The sequence below is a fragment of the Palaemon carinicauda genome, chromosome 40 (genome assembly GCF_036898095.1).
Source record: "Palaemon carinicauda isolate YSFRI2023 chromosome 40, ASM3689809v2, whole genome shotgun sequence".
NCBI classification, from domain to species: Eukaryota; Metazoa; Arthropoda; class Malacostraca; order Decapoda; family Palaemonidae; genus Palaemon; species Palaemon carinicauda.
Window position 1 is genome coordinate 19789295 of NC_090764.1, and position 15399 is coordinate 19804693.

Consider the following 15399-nt stretch of genomic DNA (forward strand, 5'->3'; position numbering starts at 1 on the left):
TGTTTTAGTGAATGAACCAAATATATAATTGCTATTATTTAATACGTGCTCATGACATTACTGTATATATGATGCTCTTGCTATATTCTCTTGAATATATATATATATATATATATATGTATGTATGTATGTATATATATATACACACACATATATATATATACATATATATATAAACCAACAAATTCACCTGTTCTTAGTCTCCTGCAGGACAAAGGCCTCAGACATGCCAATTCCTGTCAGGGGTTTGTCAATCTTTCATCAGCATCCTGGCCAGTGCGGACTGGTGATGGTGGGAGACTTTGGTCTGATCGCTCACAACAAACCAACCTAGTATGGGTGGCCCTGACTAATACAGCTTTGTTGATCATGACAATAAGCAAACCCTTTAAAGGTTTAAAGGCCGCTCGTGAATGGCAGAGGCAAGGGGCAGTGATATTGCCCTATTAAGTATGACAAAGCCCTATAGACTGACCATATATGCATATGATCAGCGCCCAAAGGCCTCTCTCTCCACCCAAGCTAGGACCAAGGAAGGCCAGGCAATGGCTGCTAATGACATAAGATATATAGGGTCCTTTCACCATAGTATATCCCAACATATATATAAATTTATATATATATATATATATATACATGTATATATATATATATATATGTATTTATATATATATCTATATATACATATATAAATTTATATGTATATATATACATAAATTTATATATATATATATATATATAAATATATATATATATATATATATATGTATATATATATATATATATATATCAGATCACAACAGAGTACCCAAATAAATTATCTGCATTGTCCAGGTGTTAGATCTTTACAAATCGCGAAAAGTAGGAAGAATGGTTTAACTCTTTGGCAACTACAACGAGCTAGAAATGTGGGAAGAAATTCCTTGTACTCTACTTTTTGTCACTATTTCCATAATGTTGTAATACAGTATATATATATATATATATATATATATATATATATATATATATACATATATATAATATATAATATATATAGATATACAATATATATATATATATATATATTATATATATATATATATATATATATATATATATATATATGTGTGTGTGTGTGTGTATATACTGTATATCTATATCTGTCTAAATATATATATATATATATATATATATATATATATATATATATATATATATCTATCTATCTATCTATCTATCTATATATATATATATATATATATATATATATATATATATATATATATATACCTCGATCACACTCAGCATCATTACCAGACGTATAACTACTCGGGTTTAGTGGGAGAGGGAAAAGTCATACCATGATGAGACGGAGGCGTGCGTGTGCATCTATCTAAATATCTAGTCATCATTCTGACGGGTTGCGTATACCAAAAAGTATTCTTACACTGACAACCGTGAAGAGCGAATTCTCAGTGGGGATAAACTCATTGCAAAACAGTTCGGAATCTAGAGCGTAGGTAATAAGTGATTTTTGGCAAAGGACCCACCTATTCGATCTGTCTAGAACCGTCTGGGCTTTCCCTCTCGTTTGTAAGAGCTCTAGAGTGAAGACTTTCAATAAAACTAGACCCCCTCAAGACTCTAGATACTATTTCTATTTTCGAACTAATACCTAGGAAGAGCCCTAGACCTAGTGACTGAAAAGTAAAACTATATTGACATTTTTCTATATAGAACAAGCATGCAAGTGTTAATATCATTATTACTTGCTAAGCTACAACCCTAGTTGGAAAAGCAGGATGGTATAGGCACAAAGGCTTCAAGAAAGTCAATAGCTGTTTTCTTACAGACAATGCCTTCAAATTTTCAGAATTTTTATATAATAATCTAATTTACTTTACTTTAATAATGCTAAAATGTACGTCACCTATCATTTAAATCACTGCATATTTTATTACAATAGTTTACACTCACATCTTAAAGGACAGAGAGCAAGCTTGGATAATAATCAAAATTACAGATAAACTTTAAAACAAAGCTAATATCCTCAGCATCGTCAAAATGATTTTAGCGAATAAATCTATTTAAGACAGTCTACCCAAGGACCGGGAGCCCACACAGAAAACGAGGAATGTCATGGGGGAAGAGGTAAGGGATGGGGGGATGGAGTGGAGATAATTTGACTGGGCAGGGGGGGGGGAGGGTTGTCATTGCAGTATTCTTCGCCCCGTTGCCACTTCTCCTCGAGGGGAAAGTTTGTATACAAAATGTTATTGTTTCAAATGTGTATATAAATACTCATTTCAATACGTTTTACATATAAATATCTCAGTCATACGTGGTAACAAGCTTACTTGATTTTAGGATTCAAATAAAACTGTGCTATATAAAAAAAATTTACATGTGGCACCCTTGTATTGCATCATAACAAAGTTTTGACATTTACAGTAGTATCGTAGCTTACATACGTACTAAGATATGACAGAAACAGATATAACGTTCGGAAAAGCTTCGGAATTGCTTATAAATTCTTAATTTTGCCGCATAATATCGTTCATATGTTCTTTCATATACGGTGTGATCACCAGATCTCAGGTAGGCGAGTTGCCAAACATTGAAGTTAAATATTCTTTTCACATTTTATTCCAGATATATACATCAATTAACTTGAATATATATTTTGCAAAATATCATATATAATATTTTATAAACGTTAGTTTAGTTTTATTTATAAAAACTCTTTAGTAACAGGTACTAAATAAATCACAAGTTGTACACAAACACTCGAGTTGCCACATAGTGATAAAAGGTTATATTCTCTCCCGCTCTCCCTCTGCAGTCTCACTTTCCCGCAGTTGGCCGAAGAGTAAACAACCTATACCAAGTGTTCTCTAGTTGATCGTGACGGTCTTTGGCAGAATAGATCACCTACAAGTTCTCTGTGCTTATATTAATGATATACCATGGTGGTTACTACCAAAACTGAAAATGTCGAAATCTCTGTTCGTGTGAACGAGATTTATTACGCTGACTATTCCGATACTCGAGTTCGGTGAGACATTTACTAAGCACCGTTGCTTTGTAGTTGTGTATAAAACATTGTGATAAGCCCAGTGTTTTGTTATTTGAGATATAGCAAAAAAGGAACACTTTTAACTATAACGGTGGGATAGAAGACATCCTTTAAAGAAATATATCTACAGTACATCTAATTTATGCCAGGCGAAGATAAGACCGTCCGTGTCTTGAGCGTTAAAAAGGAAAAAATGGCTCTTATAGATACAATCACTGCCGTGAGTATATACCGTTGTGTAATTTTATATATTTTAAAATTTATATATCTTTCATGTTGAATGTGGCAAGGCTAAGAATGAGACTTTCACTGTTTAGTATGCTTGAAATGATTGACAGCTATCCAGAATATGTATTCGCTTGAACCGGGTAATTATCGTGCATCTTGCGTTCAAGGACGCATCGTACATTTTCTTGCGATAGTGTCGTAGATGCAAATGTTATTTATCCGTGATTGAACTTCACACGGCTGTAATTTCCTGCTTTTCCAACTGGGGTTTTTGCTTAGCAAGTAATTATAATTAGACTATAGCCCAAAAAGTTACATGAAGTATTCTGAAATGGTTACGTAAATAATACGACTTGTTTTGTTTAACAATTATGTATGAACTATATTAGGGAGATATATATACGTAAAATGACTATATTTGAATAGTTAAAATCTTACTTTTTATTATAACAAATGTAGTGTAGTCTTTGCTAAAATATCATGAATTTATTGTCATTGTTCATAAACTTTTCTAGTATTTCCTTATTTCCTTTCCTCACTGGGCCATTTTCCCTTTTGGACCCCTTGGGCTTTTAGCATGCTGCTTTTCCAACTAGGGTTGTAGCCTAGCGAATATTAATAATCGAAAAATTGTTTAAGACCAGAGGTTATAGCACAACCCAGTATTATTATTGTGATCAACCATTCTTATGACTATGTATGTAACCTGAGTTGACCTATGAATAGCTATTACAGTCTATTAAGCAAAACCTTCGAAAGGAGATATGTCTATTTCGTTAGTAGAAACCTCTTGTAAGGTCGATATTCATTATATACGCCTATTGACGCAAAGGGCCGCGGTTAGATTTCCCCAGTAGTCTCTATCTTGAGCTTTTAAATCAATACTTCCCCATTCGTCATCTACCTCATGCTTCATAGTCCTCAGCCATGTAAGCCTGGGTTTTCCAACTCTATTAGTGCCTTGTGGAGCCCAGTTAAAAGTTTGGTTAACTATTCTATTTTGGGGAGTGCGAAGAGCATGCCCAAACCATCCCCATCTACCCCTCACCATGATCTCATCCATATATGGCACTCAATTTTTTCCTAGATCGATATTACATTGACCGAAATAGTGTCGAGAAAGCAGGCTTGATATTGCGAATTGTCCTGGTAATCGTATGCTAGACCTGTGGAATTTGTCATTGTTACAGTTAAAAGTTAGTCAATTAATGAACAAAAAGGTAAAACTAGATGTAAAAGCAAAGAAACTGACTTGGATGACCGAATTTTATGTAATTTCCTGCATTTTGCTTCCAGTTTTTTTGCCTGACAAATATAATCTTCTGTGAGTACTTTAATCTATGTCACTCTTCCCTTTCCTGATTGCTGTTAGTATGTCAAGGGTAGTTTTGCGAACATCCAGTTTAATCCTGTTTGAATTTTAAATGGGTCCTCGCGCTCTTTGTTGTGATACACCAAGAGAGAGAGAGAGAGAGAGAGAGAGAGAGAGAGAGAGAGAGAGAGATAGAGAGAGAGAGGCGCAGGGTAAGTGAAGTCTGAAGAGCAATGCAGAAAATGGAAATGAAATCCTTTTCCTGATTGCTGTTAGTATGTCAAGGATAGTTTAGCGAACATCCAGTTTAATCCTGTTTGAATATTAGGATGGGTCCTTGCGTGTTTTGTTTTGATGCTGTGAGAGAGAGAGAGAGAGAGAGAGAGAGAGAGGCGATATTACGAGATATTTTGCAATGTAACCTCAATTTTTCATGTTTTCAACAAGCTAAGGTGTTAATGTTATTAATGAAATAGTTATTTGGTCTTTGGACAGAGCTATTCGCTTTATTCTGATTACCTCCACCTGTGAACAAAATGTCAAAACCTATAATTAGTATATATTTGTTGAAAATGCGTTCTCGAGACAGTAATTTTTATGTTTTACAGATTATGATATTTTATCATTATGTATTTTAAATTGTCTGCATTGCTCAATGTTCTACGTTGGCGTATGTATGTATGTATGTATGATGATTCAGTCAAGTTAACTACGCATGTAAATGCGTAATTTCCAGTCCCCGCGATCCATATGTGCGTAAATATCTTCCCTATAGTAATTAGAGACCTTTGAATAATCCACTTTATGAACAATCCATAGGCCTACGGAAAAAAGACAAAATGAAGAAAAATACTGTTTAAAGGGGATAGGCTTATTCCCCTCTCTCGACATCTGCCATGAATCCGGTTCAAACCAGTTTCAAGCAGGCAGATCTGTTCCTGGCGTCCTCAGTGCCACGCTCAAACATTTTTTTTCCCCGCTTGGCACTCGCCAAACCTTTCCCATTTAATTCGTACTGTCGTTATTTCAAATGCTGAGAGAAAGCTGGTTTATTTAAAAACTAACGTGTACGGTAGATGTAAATATATACATATTCTAGATTTAAAAAAACTGGATTCATACTAAAAAATAAAACACCATATATATATATTTTATACAATAAAACTAACGTATGGTAGATGTATGTGTATATATATATTATATATATATTCTTAAAATGGATTCATATACAAAATAAAACTACATATATAAATTTTATACACTAAAACTAACGTACGGTAGATGTATATATTATAATTATATATATATATATATATATATATATATATATATATATATATATATATTTCTTTAAAATGGATTCATATAAAAAACTCCATATATAAATTTAATACAATAAAACTAACGTACGGTAGATGTAAATATATACATATTCCAGATTTAAAAAAAATTCATATAAAAAATAAAACTACATGTAAATAATATACAATAAGGTATGAAAAGCTAAATTCCGTCATTACTTAAGTATAAATTCACGTTTTAATAAAATAAATATACTAACTAGTATTTCATTGTCGGTTTAAGTCGGTGAAAAAGTACTGCTTATCAGACTACTTGAGAAATTATAATTTTTAACAAAATAGTGGGCACAATAATTATGAAACCTATTTTTATCGCCACGTTGGTCGTCGATAAGCAATATTGATTACTTGGCAAAAATATAAAATTCCTCAATAGCGTTGATAAGCGAGTTTTGAAAAGCTCCTTCAAAAAGTACTTGGTCTACTTTTGTAAGCAAGACACTCGAGTTTGTTTGTTAGAAGGAATGAGTAAGATTAATAACAATATATATATATATATATATATATATATATATATATATATATGTATGTATGTACACATATATCAAACCATTGTTCTCTAGTCTTAGTTAATGCCATAGCCTTTGTAGCATGGTCTTCCACTGTCTTGGGTTAGAGTTCTCTTGCTTGAGGGTACACTCCGGCACACTACTCTATCTAATTTCTCTTCCTCTTCTTTTAAAAAGTGTTTATAGTTTATATAGCAAATATTTAAAATAACTTCATATAGTTTATATAGCAAATATTTAAAATAACTTCATATATTTTATTTTGCCTTGTTTCCTTTCCTCACTGGGCTATTTTCCCTATAGGGGCCCCTGGGCTTATAGCATCTTGCTTTTCCAACTAGGGTTGTAGCTTAGCAAGTAATAGTAATAATATATCCCTCAAGAAAGCAAATGTAACCAATTTAACTGATACTTTTATACGTTAATAATAAAATATATAATAATAGATTTTACGGATGAGTTAACTGTCATTCTAGCATGTGCTTGGCACTGCCTGCTAAAACCCCCCCCCCCCCTCCTAGTAATTGCAGTCACTGGGTGAATGGGTACAACAGGAATGCCTGTTTTAACACAGTCGGGGAAGCCCTTCTCTGTCCTCACCCCGACTACGCATAGTTTTCAATGATATTCATTTGTTTTTACTATTAAAACCGGTTTGCAATTGCGTATATAGGTAATGCGTAAATGTGAAGGCTTCGCGAAATCATTCGACCGGACTAGAGAAATATGAAAGTTGCTCCCATTGGCTAATATGGAGGTGGGACGATGCAAGGGCGGCTCTCCTATTGGTCGGCGAGTTGGATGGCGTGTTAAGGATAGACTCCACTAGCCTTGTATTTACTGGGTTGATCATAAGTCTTTATAGCATGTTTTAGGAAGGGCTATATACTGTAGCTATTATTACAATATATAGTTTGTCGATATTATGAATAAAAAGTATTTCGTACTGTGACCTTTCTTTCTTTTTTATGACTTGTAATACTAGTCACCTTAAAAATACAAGATGATGTACTGTAGGTACACCCTTTTTTTGTATATTTTGTGATGAATATTATTTCAAAACTTCCATTACAAAAAACTGCAAGATAAGGTCATATGTATGTATATATATATATATATATATATATATATATATATATATATATATATATGTATGTGTGTGTATTGTATACAAGAATTTGCTATATCTTTCAATTATGTTCAGCAGTAAAAGAATAATTTCAAAAACTGGATACGCCATATATATATATATATATATATATATATATATATATATATATATTACACTATATATAATATAAATTTCAAAATGTCCAAATCAACGTAATGGAATAATTTTGGCACCAGTATTATATTTTTTATATTTTCAAGGTGTGTGTGTGAGAGAGAGAGAGAGAGAGAGAGAGAGAGAGAGAGAGAGAGAGAGAGAGAGAGATTTAAAGCCCTGCCAAATTTAGTATTACATATAAATCGACGTGTATATTTGATTGCGTAACCCTTGAAAAGCTCAAAGCATGAAGTTGATTTTGTTCATAAAAAAAGTTTTATTTTAGTGTACTTCTGTGTTTGCAATGTGACATTTAAAACTAGTTTCAAAACTTCAGTTGATAGTTTGAAGGTAATTCTTGTTAAATTGTACTAGCTCTATTGTACAGTTATCATAGTACAAGCTCTATTGTACAGTTATCATAGTAGGCTACCAGCTCTATTTTAGTTATCATAGTAGGCTACCAGCTCTATTTTAGTTATCATAGTACCAGCTCTATTGTAGTTATCATAGTAGTAGCTCTATTGTACAGTTATCATAGTACCAGCTCTATTGTACAGTCATCATATACTAGCTCTATTATACAGTTATCATATCAATGGTTTAGTATATAACTTATAAATCTTATCTGCGTTTCTCTACATAACTTAAAATTATTTTTTCTTTATATTTGCAGTCTCCCATACTGAAATCCTTCGTGGCTGGCTCTTTCTCGGGCACATGTTCCACCATCTTATTCCAGCCACTGGATTTGGTCAAGACCAGACTTCAAACCACCATCGCAATACCGTGAGTATTGAAGTGAAATATTAATAAAGTATATATATATATATATATATATATATATATATATATATATATATATATTTCTTTTATCACACGTAAAACTATCTTATAAATGTTAGAAAGTCTAGGACTTTGATGGGAAAAATGTTAATGTATAATTTTAAGTACGTTTGATAAAATGAGTATTGTATTTTAATTATTTTTGTATTTAAAATTACATAGAATTTAATATTTCAAACGGAGTACTGTAACTATTTACGTCAAATTTCAAATTACATAAAATTTAACCTATTTTCATTTAGCGATTTGCTAAATTTCAAATTACATAAAATCTAACATTTTCCTTTCAAACGGAGTGTTGTATTTAACTACGTCAAATTTCAATTTTTAAAACATTTAATATATTTTCGAGACATTAAACTTTCCAATTTAAAGTAGCAGTCTAGTTTTTTAACTCCAATTTAAAGTAACAATGTAGTTTTTTAAAACTTATTAATTTAAAGTAGCAATCTATTTTTTAACTAAAATTTAAAGTAGCATTCAATTAAAAGTAGTAATCTAGTTTTTTAACAACAATTTAAAGTAGCAATCTAGTTTGTTTTTAAACTTTCCAATTTAAAGTAGAAACCTATTTTTTTCAACGTTTCAATTTAAAGTAGCAACCTAGTTTTTTTCTATCTTGCTTCAAAGAAAAAGAAAACCTTAAGGTCACGTGTACCAAGTTAGTTGCCACCTGAGTCTGGTTTAAGAAGGGAGGTCACCTGTTTCAGGGGCTTGGAAACTTGAGCCACTTATATACAATATGCAGTTACTATGGGGTTTAAGAGCTGTTAAGGGATCCTGATAGCAAAGGTTTTAATGTATTTTAAACAGGTAATCGTTTGAGTGAAAGGACTTTAATTTAATTGTAAAGGTTTAATATACGAGTAATATAGTTTGAATTCAATTGATAAAATTTATATTTTTACTTACTAGCCAAGCTACAACCCTGATTGGAAAAGCCGCCAAAGATATAACGAGATATCATCGTTTGATAAATTATTTATATTAGAATCATGAAAAGTATTTTACATACCAAATTTCAAACACTTTAAAATATAACTTGCGAAAGTTATACAGCTTATTTCGATTTTGGTTTTCATTTATTTTTTTGATGAATCAAAATATCCATATATATTGTTATTCTACAAACCCCTTCAAGTTTAAGTATTAGAGTTTCACGTAATATGAAAATATATAAGAAAACCCTACATATGAATCTGTACTTTCGATCTTATACTATCGAATGCATCTGTCAATAATTATGTTTATCATTACAACGAACTTGACATGAAACGAAAGTTTAACCAGTTTTTTTTTTCTTATTTTTTATCTTATTACCGACAACTTAATTTTTGCTGTTGATAGCTAACATTTTATCATTACAACGAACTTGACATGAAACGAAAATTTAACCAGTTTTTTTCTCTCTTTTTTTCTTTTATTATTACCGACTTAATTTTTGCTGTTGATAGCAAACATTTTCATGAATAATGTAGCTGATAGTTTAGATTTTCATTGATATTGTATTTAAACTGTATTTTAAAAATCAAGCCGGTGTTTTTCAATATCGCAAAAGAACAATGCAGCGTTGTGACATTGTAGGAGGGGAAGGGTGTTTGAATCGGCGCCGCTACGGGGATGCTTGTTCGCTCACTGCACTCCCGCTCTCTCTCTCTCTGTCTCACTGGCCTGACCTCGCACCGGGTCCCATTTGCTACCCTCGCACAGATGCCTAGGCCCTCGTCTGCGCTCACTGTACTGCCATTCATTGCAATTTTTATATATTTCTTTCGTTTCTAACATTATTCCATAGCATTTTGCTTATATAAATTAATTAATAGATGTGTAATTATTAATTATACCGGTTAGAAGAGATATTAGCCGGTGTTGCCAGGCGAGATTGATAATTGGTAGGGCCGAGGTGGGGGGGGGGGGGGTGTTGCACAGATAGTGCAGGAGGGGAAGGGGGGGGGGTTCTGTGGTCACTTTGAACCGGCTTACAAATTGTTCATGATCTTGTACACATGATTATGTGATTATCTTCAAACAGTAAAATCTCGAAATCTACAGCTAAGCTATTTTTGTTTTATACAACATCGCATTTAATTAAAACTTGCAATAATATTTTCTACAATGTTAAACGTCTGATTACTGTTTGTGTATTATTTTCATATCCTTATATTTCCCTTCAATTCTATTCATGGTCTACAGAGAGAGAGAGAGAGAGAGAGAGAGAGAGAGAGAGAGAGAGAGAGAGAGAGAGAGAGAGAGAGAGAGAGAGAGAGATTGCACAACCAAAATAAAATGTACCATGAGGGACACTAGAATCTTTGTATAAACAACTGTTATTTGCACACTAAATAAATCTTATATCTTGAATCATATTTATTGACTCGTTAATTTTAGTTATTGTATTGTATACATATATCTTTATTTTATTGTAAGGGCTTTTTGTAGTATACTTTTATATTATTTTTTTAGAATGAATTCACATAAGTTAGAATCTACTGAATATACCGTAGGTTAAATCTAGTTGAATTCAAGGACTTTATGTGAAGTGGTATACGATATGGTGTGTAACTTATAATGAAATTTTGTGTTGATCTCATATTTAAGGGAAATTATGTATTAAACCAAACGGAAGAAAGATGTTATTGAATTAGTTTTTCTATTATGTCACTATAACAGTGATTTTTTTTTTTCCTTACAGTTCTGGTGGTTCTGCTGGCATGCTGGCTACAGTTGGAAAAGTGATTCAGAATGAACGTATTTTTGGACTATGGAAGGGCGTGACTCCTGTAAGTAATTCGTTCGTTATGTAGCATTGAAATTTTAATGTGATAAATAATGCAAATATTCTATTCAGTGTGTTAAATTTTGTGAATCTGACAAATATATTAAGTATTAAAATCTGTGCGAATCTGACATGTCAAATATATCTAGTCTGTTAATTTGGCAAATATATTGTCTTAAATTCTGTGTGAATCTTATAAATATGGCCATATATTTTGTCTTAAATTCTGTGAGTCTTATAAATATGGCCATATATTTTGTCTTAAATTCTGTGAGTCTTATAAATATGGCCATATATTTTGTCTTAAATTCTGTGAGTCTTATAAATATGGCCATATATTTTGTCTTAAATTCTGTGAGTCTTATAAATATGGCCATATATTTTGTCTTAAATTCTGTGAGTCTTATAAATATGGCCATATATTTAGTCTTGAATTCTGTGTGAATGTGACATGGCAATATTCGATTTAGTCTTTTAAATTTTGTAAACTGGCTACTTCTTTTCAAAATCATGAATTCTTGGCGATAAATAGCAGTCAAAAGAATTATCAATTATGTATAACCATTAAGACTTTCTTTTTTGTGTTACAGAGCATCTTCCGGTGTGTTCCTGGAGTCGGACTTTATTTTTCATCTTTGCACTGGTTGAAAACCAACTTCTGTGAGGGCCAGCCTGGAGCTCTTCAGGCCATAGCCCTCGGAGTGGTAGCACGAACCATCACAGGCGTTACTATGATACCCATTACGGTTGTCAAAACTAGATATGAGGTAAGCACTTATAAGCCAGGTCTTTTAACACAGTTTACCGTTAATCTTTGGTACAATATGTGGTGTCTGATTTCAACATTTAAGTATTTAGATAAAGTCCCCAACTTAACTTAAACATTCTGAGTAAAAAAAAACTCAAATCTAGTAGAATGCAGTGTGTTGGGACAGGCTGTATCGTTCTTAATACTTGTCAAATAGTTTTTTTTTAATGGGGAAAATGTTCTTTATTATGATCCTATATACCATAATATGTAAGTAACTATCACTTTACATAATATTATTTACCTTCACCACAGCAATATTGCTTGAATAAGATAGTTATTTGTGAATTCATTAATTAAATTGAGATTACTCTTCCCCCCAGAGCGGTGTGTATAGCTACACTAGTGTGCGCGAAGCAGTTAGTTCCATCTATGTGAAAGAAGGTGCCCGTGGATTAACCTGTGGCTTGCTTCCTACACTTCTTCGTGATGCACCTTTTTCTGGGCTATATCTGATGTTTTATACACAAACAAAGAAGCGAGTGCCACAACGTAAGTAAAATGATAACTAATTATTTGTAAATTGGGCATTTCTGTACAGTATGTTACTTTTTTTTTTTTAGAAATTTTCTTTCTTAATTTCTGCTACGTGAAATAATTTATAATGCATTGCAAATTGAATATTGTCCAGAAATGTGTAGGCAGATTGTACAGTACATTGTTACTTTTTGTTAAAGTTTTTCTTTTTTTTTCCACACCGTGAAATATTTTATAATTCTTTGTAAATTGAATACTGTATTGTCTTTAAAATTGTTGATGATTGTTGTACAGTACTGTATGTTACTTTTGGTAATTAATTATTTTCTTATTTTCAGGTTATTTGGAGGACAACTTGGCTCCAGCTATTCACTTCACCATTGGAGTGTTTGCGGGACTAATGGCATCCACAGTCACACAGCCATTCGATGTAGTCAAAACCAAGATGCAGCTTTATCCGCATAAATTTACATCGCTTTACCAAGCTTGCTTGTATGTTCAAAAGAAGTACGGGCCACAAGGATACTTCAAGGGGCTGGTCCCACGTATGCTGCGGCGTACCTTGATGGCTGCTATGGCTTGGACTGTATACGAACAGGTATGAATCCTTTACGTGGTTCGAGTTAACGGCACATCAGGCTTGCTATCTATACCTTTTCCATTGTTAATTTTGCTATCCGTTATCTTTTCCATTTTATTAGGGTTGTTATCAATAAATATACTTTCCATAATGTTAGGATTGCTCGGTTATCTTTTCCATTATATTAGGCCTGCTGTCTGTAAATATCTTTTCCATTAAATTAGGCTTGCTGTCTATAAATATTTTTTCCATTATGTTAAGGCTTCCTTTCATTGAATATTTTATCCTGATAATTAGCTTGCTATCTATAAATATCTACCCTCATATTAGGCTTGCTATCCATAAAAATCTTTTGCCTTATAATTGGCTTGCTATCCTCCATAGCACTGAATGGCCTTTGATGCTCCAGTGCTTGCCTTAAGTTGGCCTAAATTTTATATACAATTTATTCCATAAATATCTTTACCCGTATATTAGGCTTGCTATCCAAAAATCTCTCCATATGAAGTCTTTCTACCCCCTAAGTGAAAATATTTTTTTTCCAGATCACAAAACGTTTTGGACTGTAGTAAAGCATGCAGCGTCAACACGATGAAATACAGAAATGAGAACATAAGCTGCCCACCTTCCTGGGGAAGATTCGCTATCATTTCCTTGTGGTCTTTTGCTGTTTTCTTGAAGTTTGGAAACATAGAAATTAGGTGTAACATTAACATGTTGTGGTTTTTGACTGTGGAGTACCATTGTATGCTCAGAATATTTTGGCTAACTTGACCAACGCCCGTGTTTTGCTATTCCAAATCTTGGAAATTCTTCTGTATATAATGGTTCAAGCACATCGATAAATGTAAGTGCAACAGAGAGTGGTTGTCCTTTTTTTTTTTCTTAATAGTTTGGTCAAATCTCATTGCCAATCATATTTCTGTTTGTAGTACAATTATTATTTAGTTAGTTATACGTACTGTACATAAATCCATTGGTCGCTTAACGCTAAAAGAGGTTAAGGGCTTTACTGTGATAGAACGATATAGGGGCAAAATAAATTTAACTTATTGGCAACTTTGTTTTGGAGAAACTTGCAATGTGGTAACGAATTACAGTGGATTATGCAAATGTATTCAGAAAGACTTGCAATGTGCTCATTTATGAATGTTAGTGTATTTCTAAAAGCAAGAAAATTATTCTAGTATTCTTAACAATGAGCTATGTACCATTGCATATAGTTAATGGTAATAATAGAGCAAGCGTAAACCCTAAACCTGTTTGAGAGAAAAGCCTTTTACGTATAAAATAACATCGCATAAATAATAAAGATAGGGTATAAGAGTTTTAAGGAACTAATAATTGACCAATAGAGGAGTTTATTGTGAATTTTTAAATGTCAGCTTTTTATTTGGTTATTTTATTTCATGTTATTTGTGGTACACCTGTAATCATGGCTCTCAGGCATTCCATTCCTCCTTTGAAAGTCTGTGATTTTGGATTTGAGTGCGTGATGAAGGTGTACCGTATTTGAATCCAATAATGAAGACTAATGGGTGTAAAAAAACATGATTTCTTAAATTGTGTTGTATTTTAACCTCATTTTAGAGGTTTTAATATTAAGGAGAAAATAGAATATCATTTGTACCAAGTCGTTTAATTAAAAGTTTATAATCTATTTCGTGGTTTTCATAAAACATTTTAACCTGGTTTATGATTTCTATCGCCATTCAGCTATAATGGGTTTCAATTAGAGTCCCTCTTGGCCTTATGCAGACAAGCGAGCTTTGCTTGGCAAACTTTGCCTTGAACCTTCTTACACATTTATTGATGAAGCTCGTTTGACAAACTTTGCCTTGAACCTTCTTACACATTTATTGATAAAGCTCGTTTGACAAACTTGGCCTTGAACCTTCTTACACATTTATTGATAAAGCTCGTTTGACAAACTTGGCCTTGAACCTTCTTACACATTTATTGATAAAGCTCGCTTGGCAAACTTTGCCTTGAACGTTCTTACACATTTATTGATAAAGCTCGCTTGGCAAACTTTGCCTTGAACGTTCTTACACATTTATTGATAAAGCTCGTTTGACAAACTTGGCCTTGAACCTTCTTACACATTTATTGATAAAGCTCGCTTGGCAAACTTTGCCTTGAACGTTCTTGCACATTTATTGATAAAGCTCGCTTGG

The 15399-nt window shown here is 32.6% G+C and overlaps 1 protein-coding gene across 1 annotated transcript; it reads left to right on the forward strand.

The window, feature by feature from the left end:
• The first annotated feature begins 2825 nt into the window (after positions 1-2825).
• On the forward strand, positions 2826-14882 carry LOC137631586 (mitochondrial glycine transporter-like). The gene is made up of 7 exons (XM_068363444.1): positions 2826-3278; positions 8412-8524; positions 11274-11361; positions 11948-12124; positions 12489-12657; positions 12981-13240; positions 13768-14882. The coding sequence occupies exons 1-7, from the start codon at positions 3201-3203 to the stop codon at positions 13789-13791; spliced, it is 909 nt and encodes a 302-aa protein (XP_068219545.1). The 5' UTR covers positions 2826-3200; the 3' UTR covers positions 13792-14882.
• Positions 14883-15399: the final 517 nt, after the last annotated feature.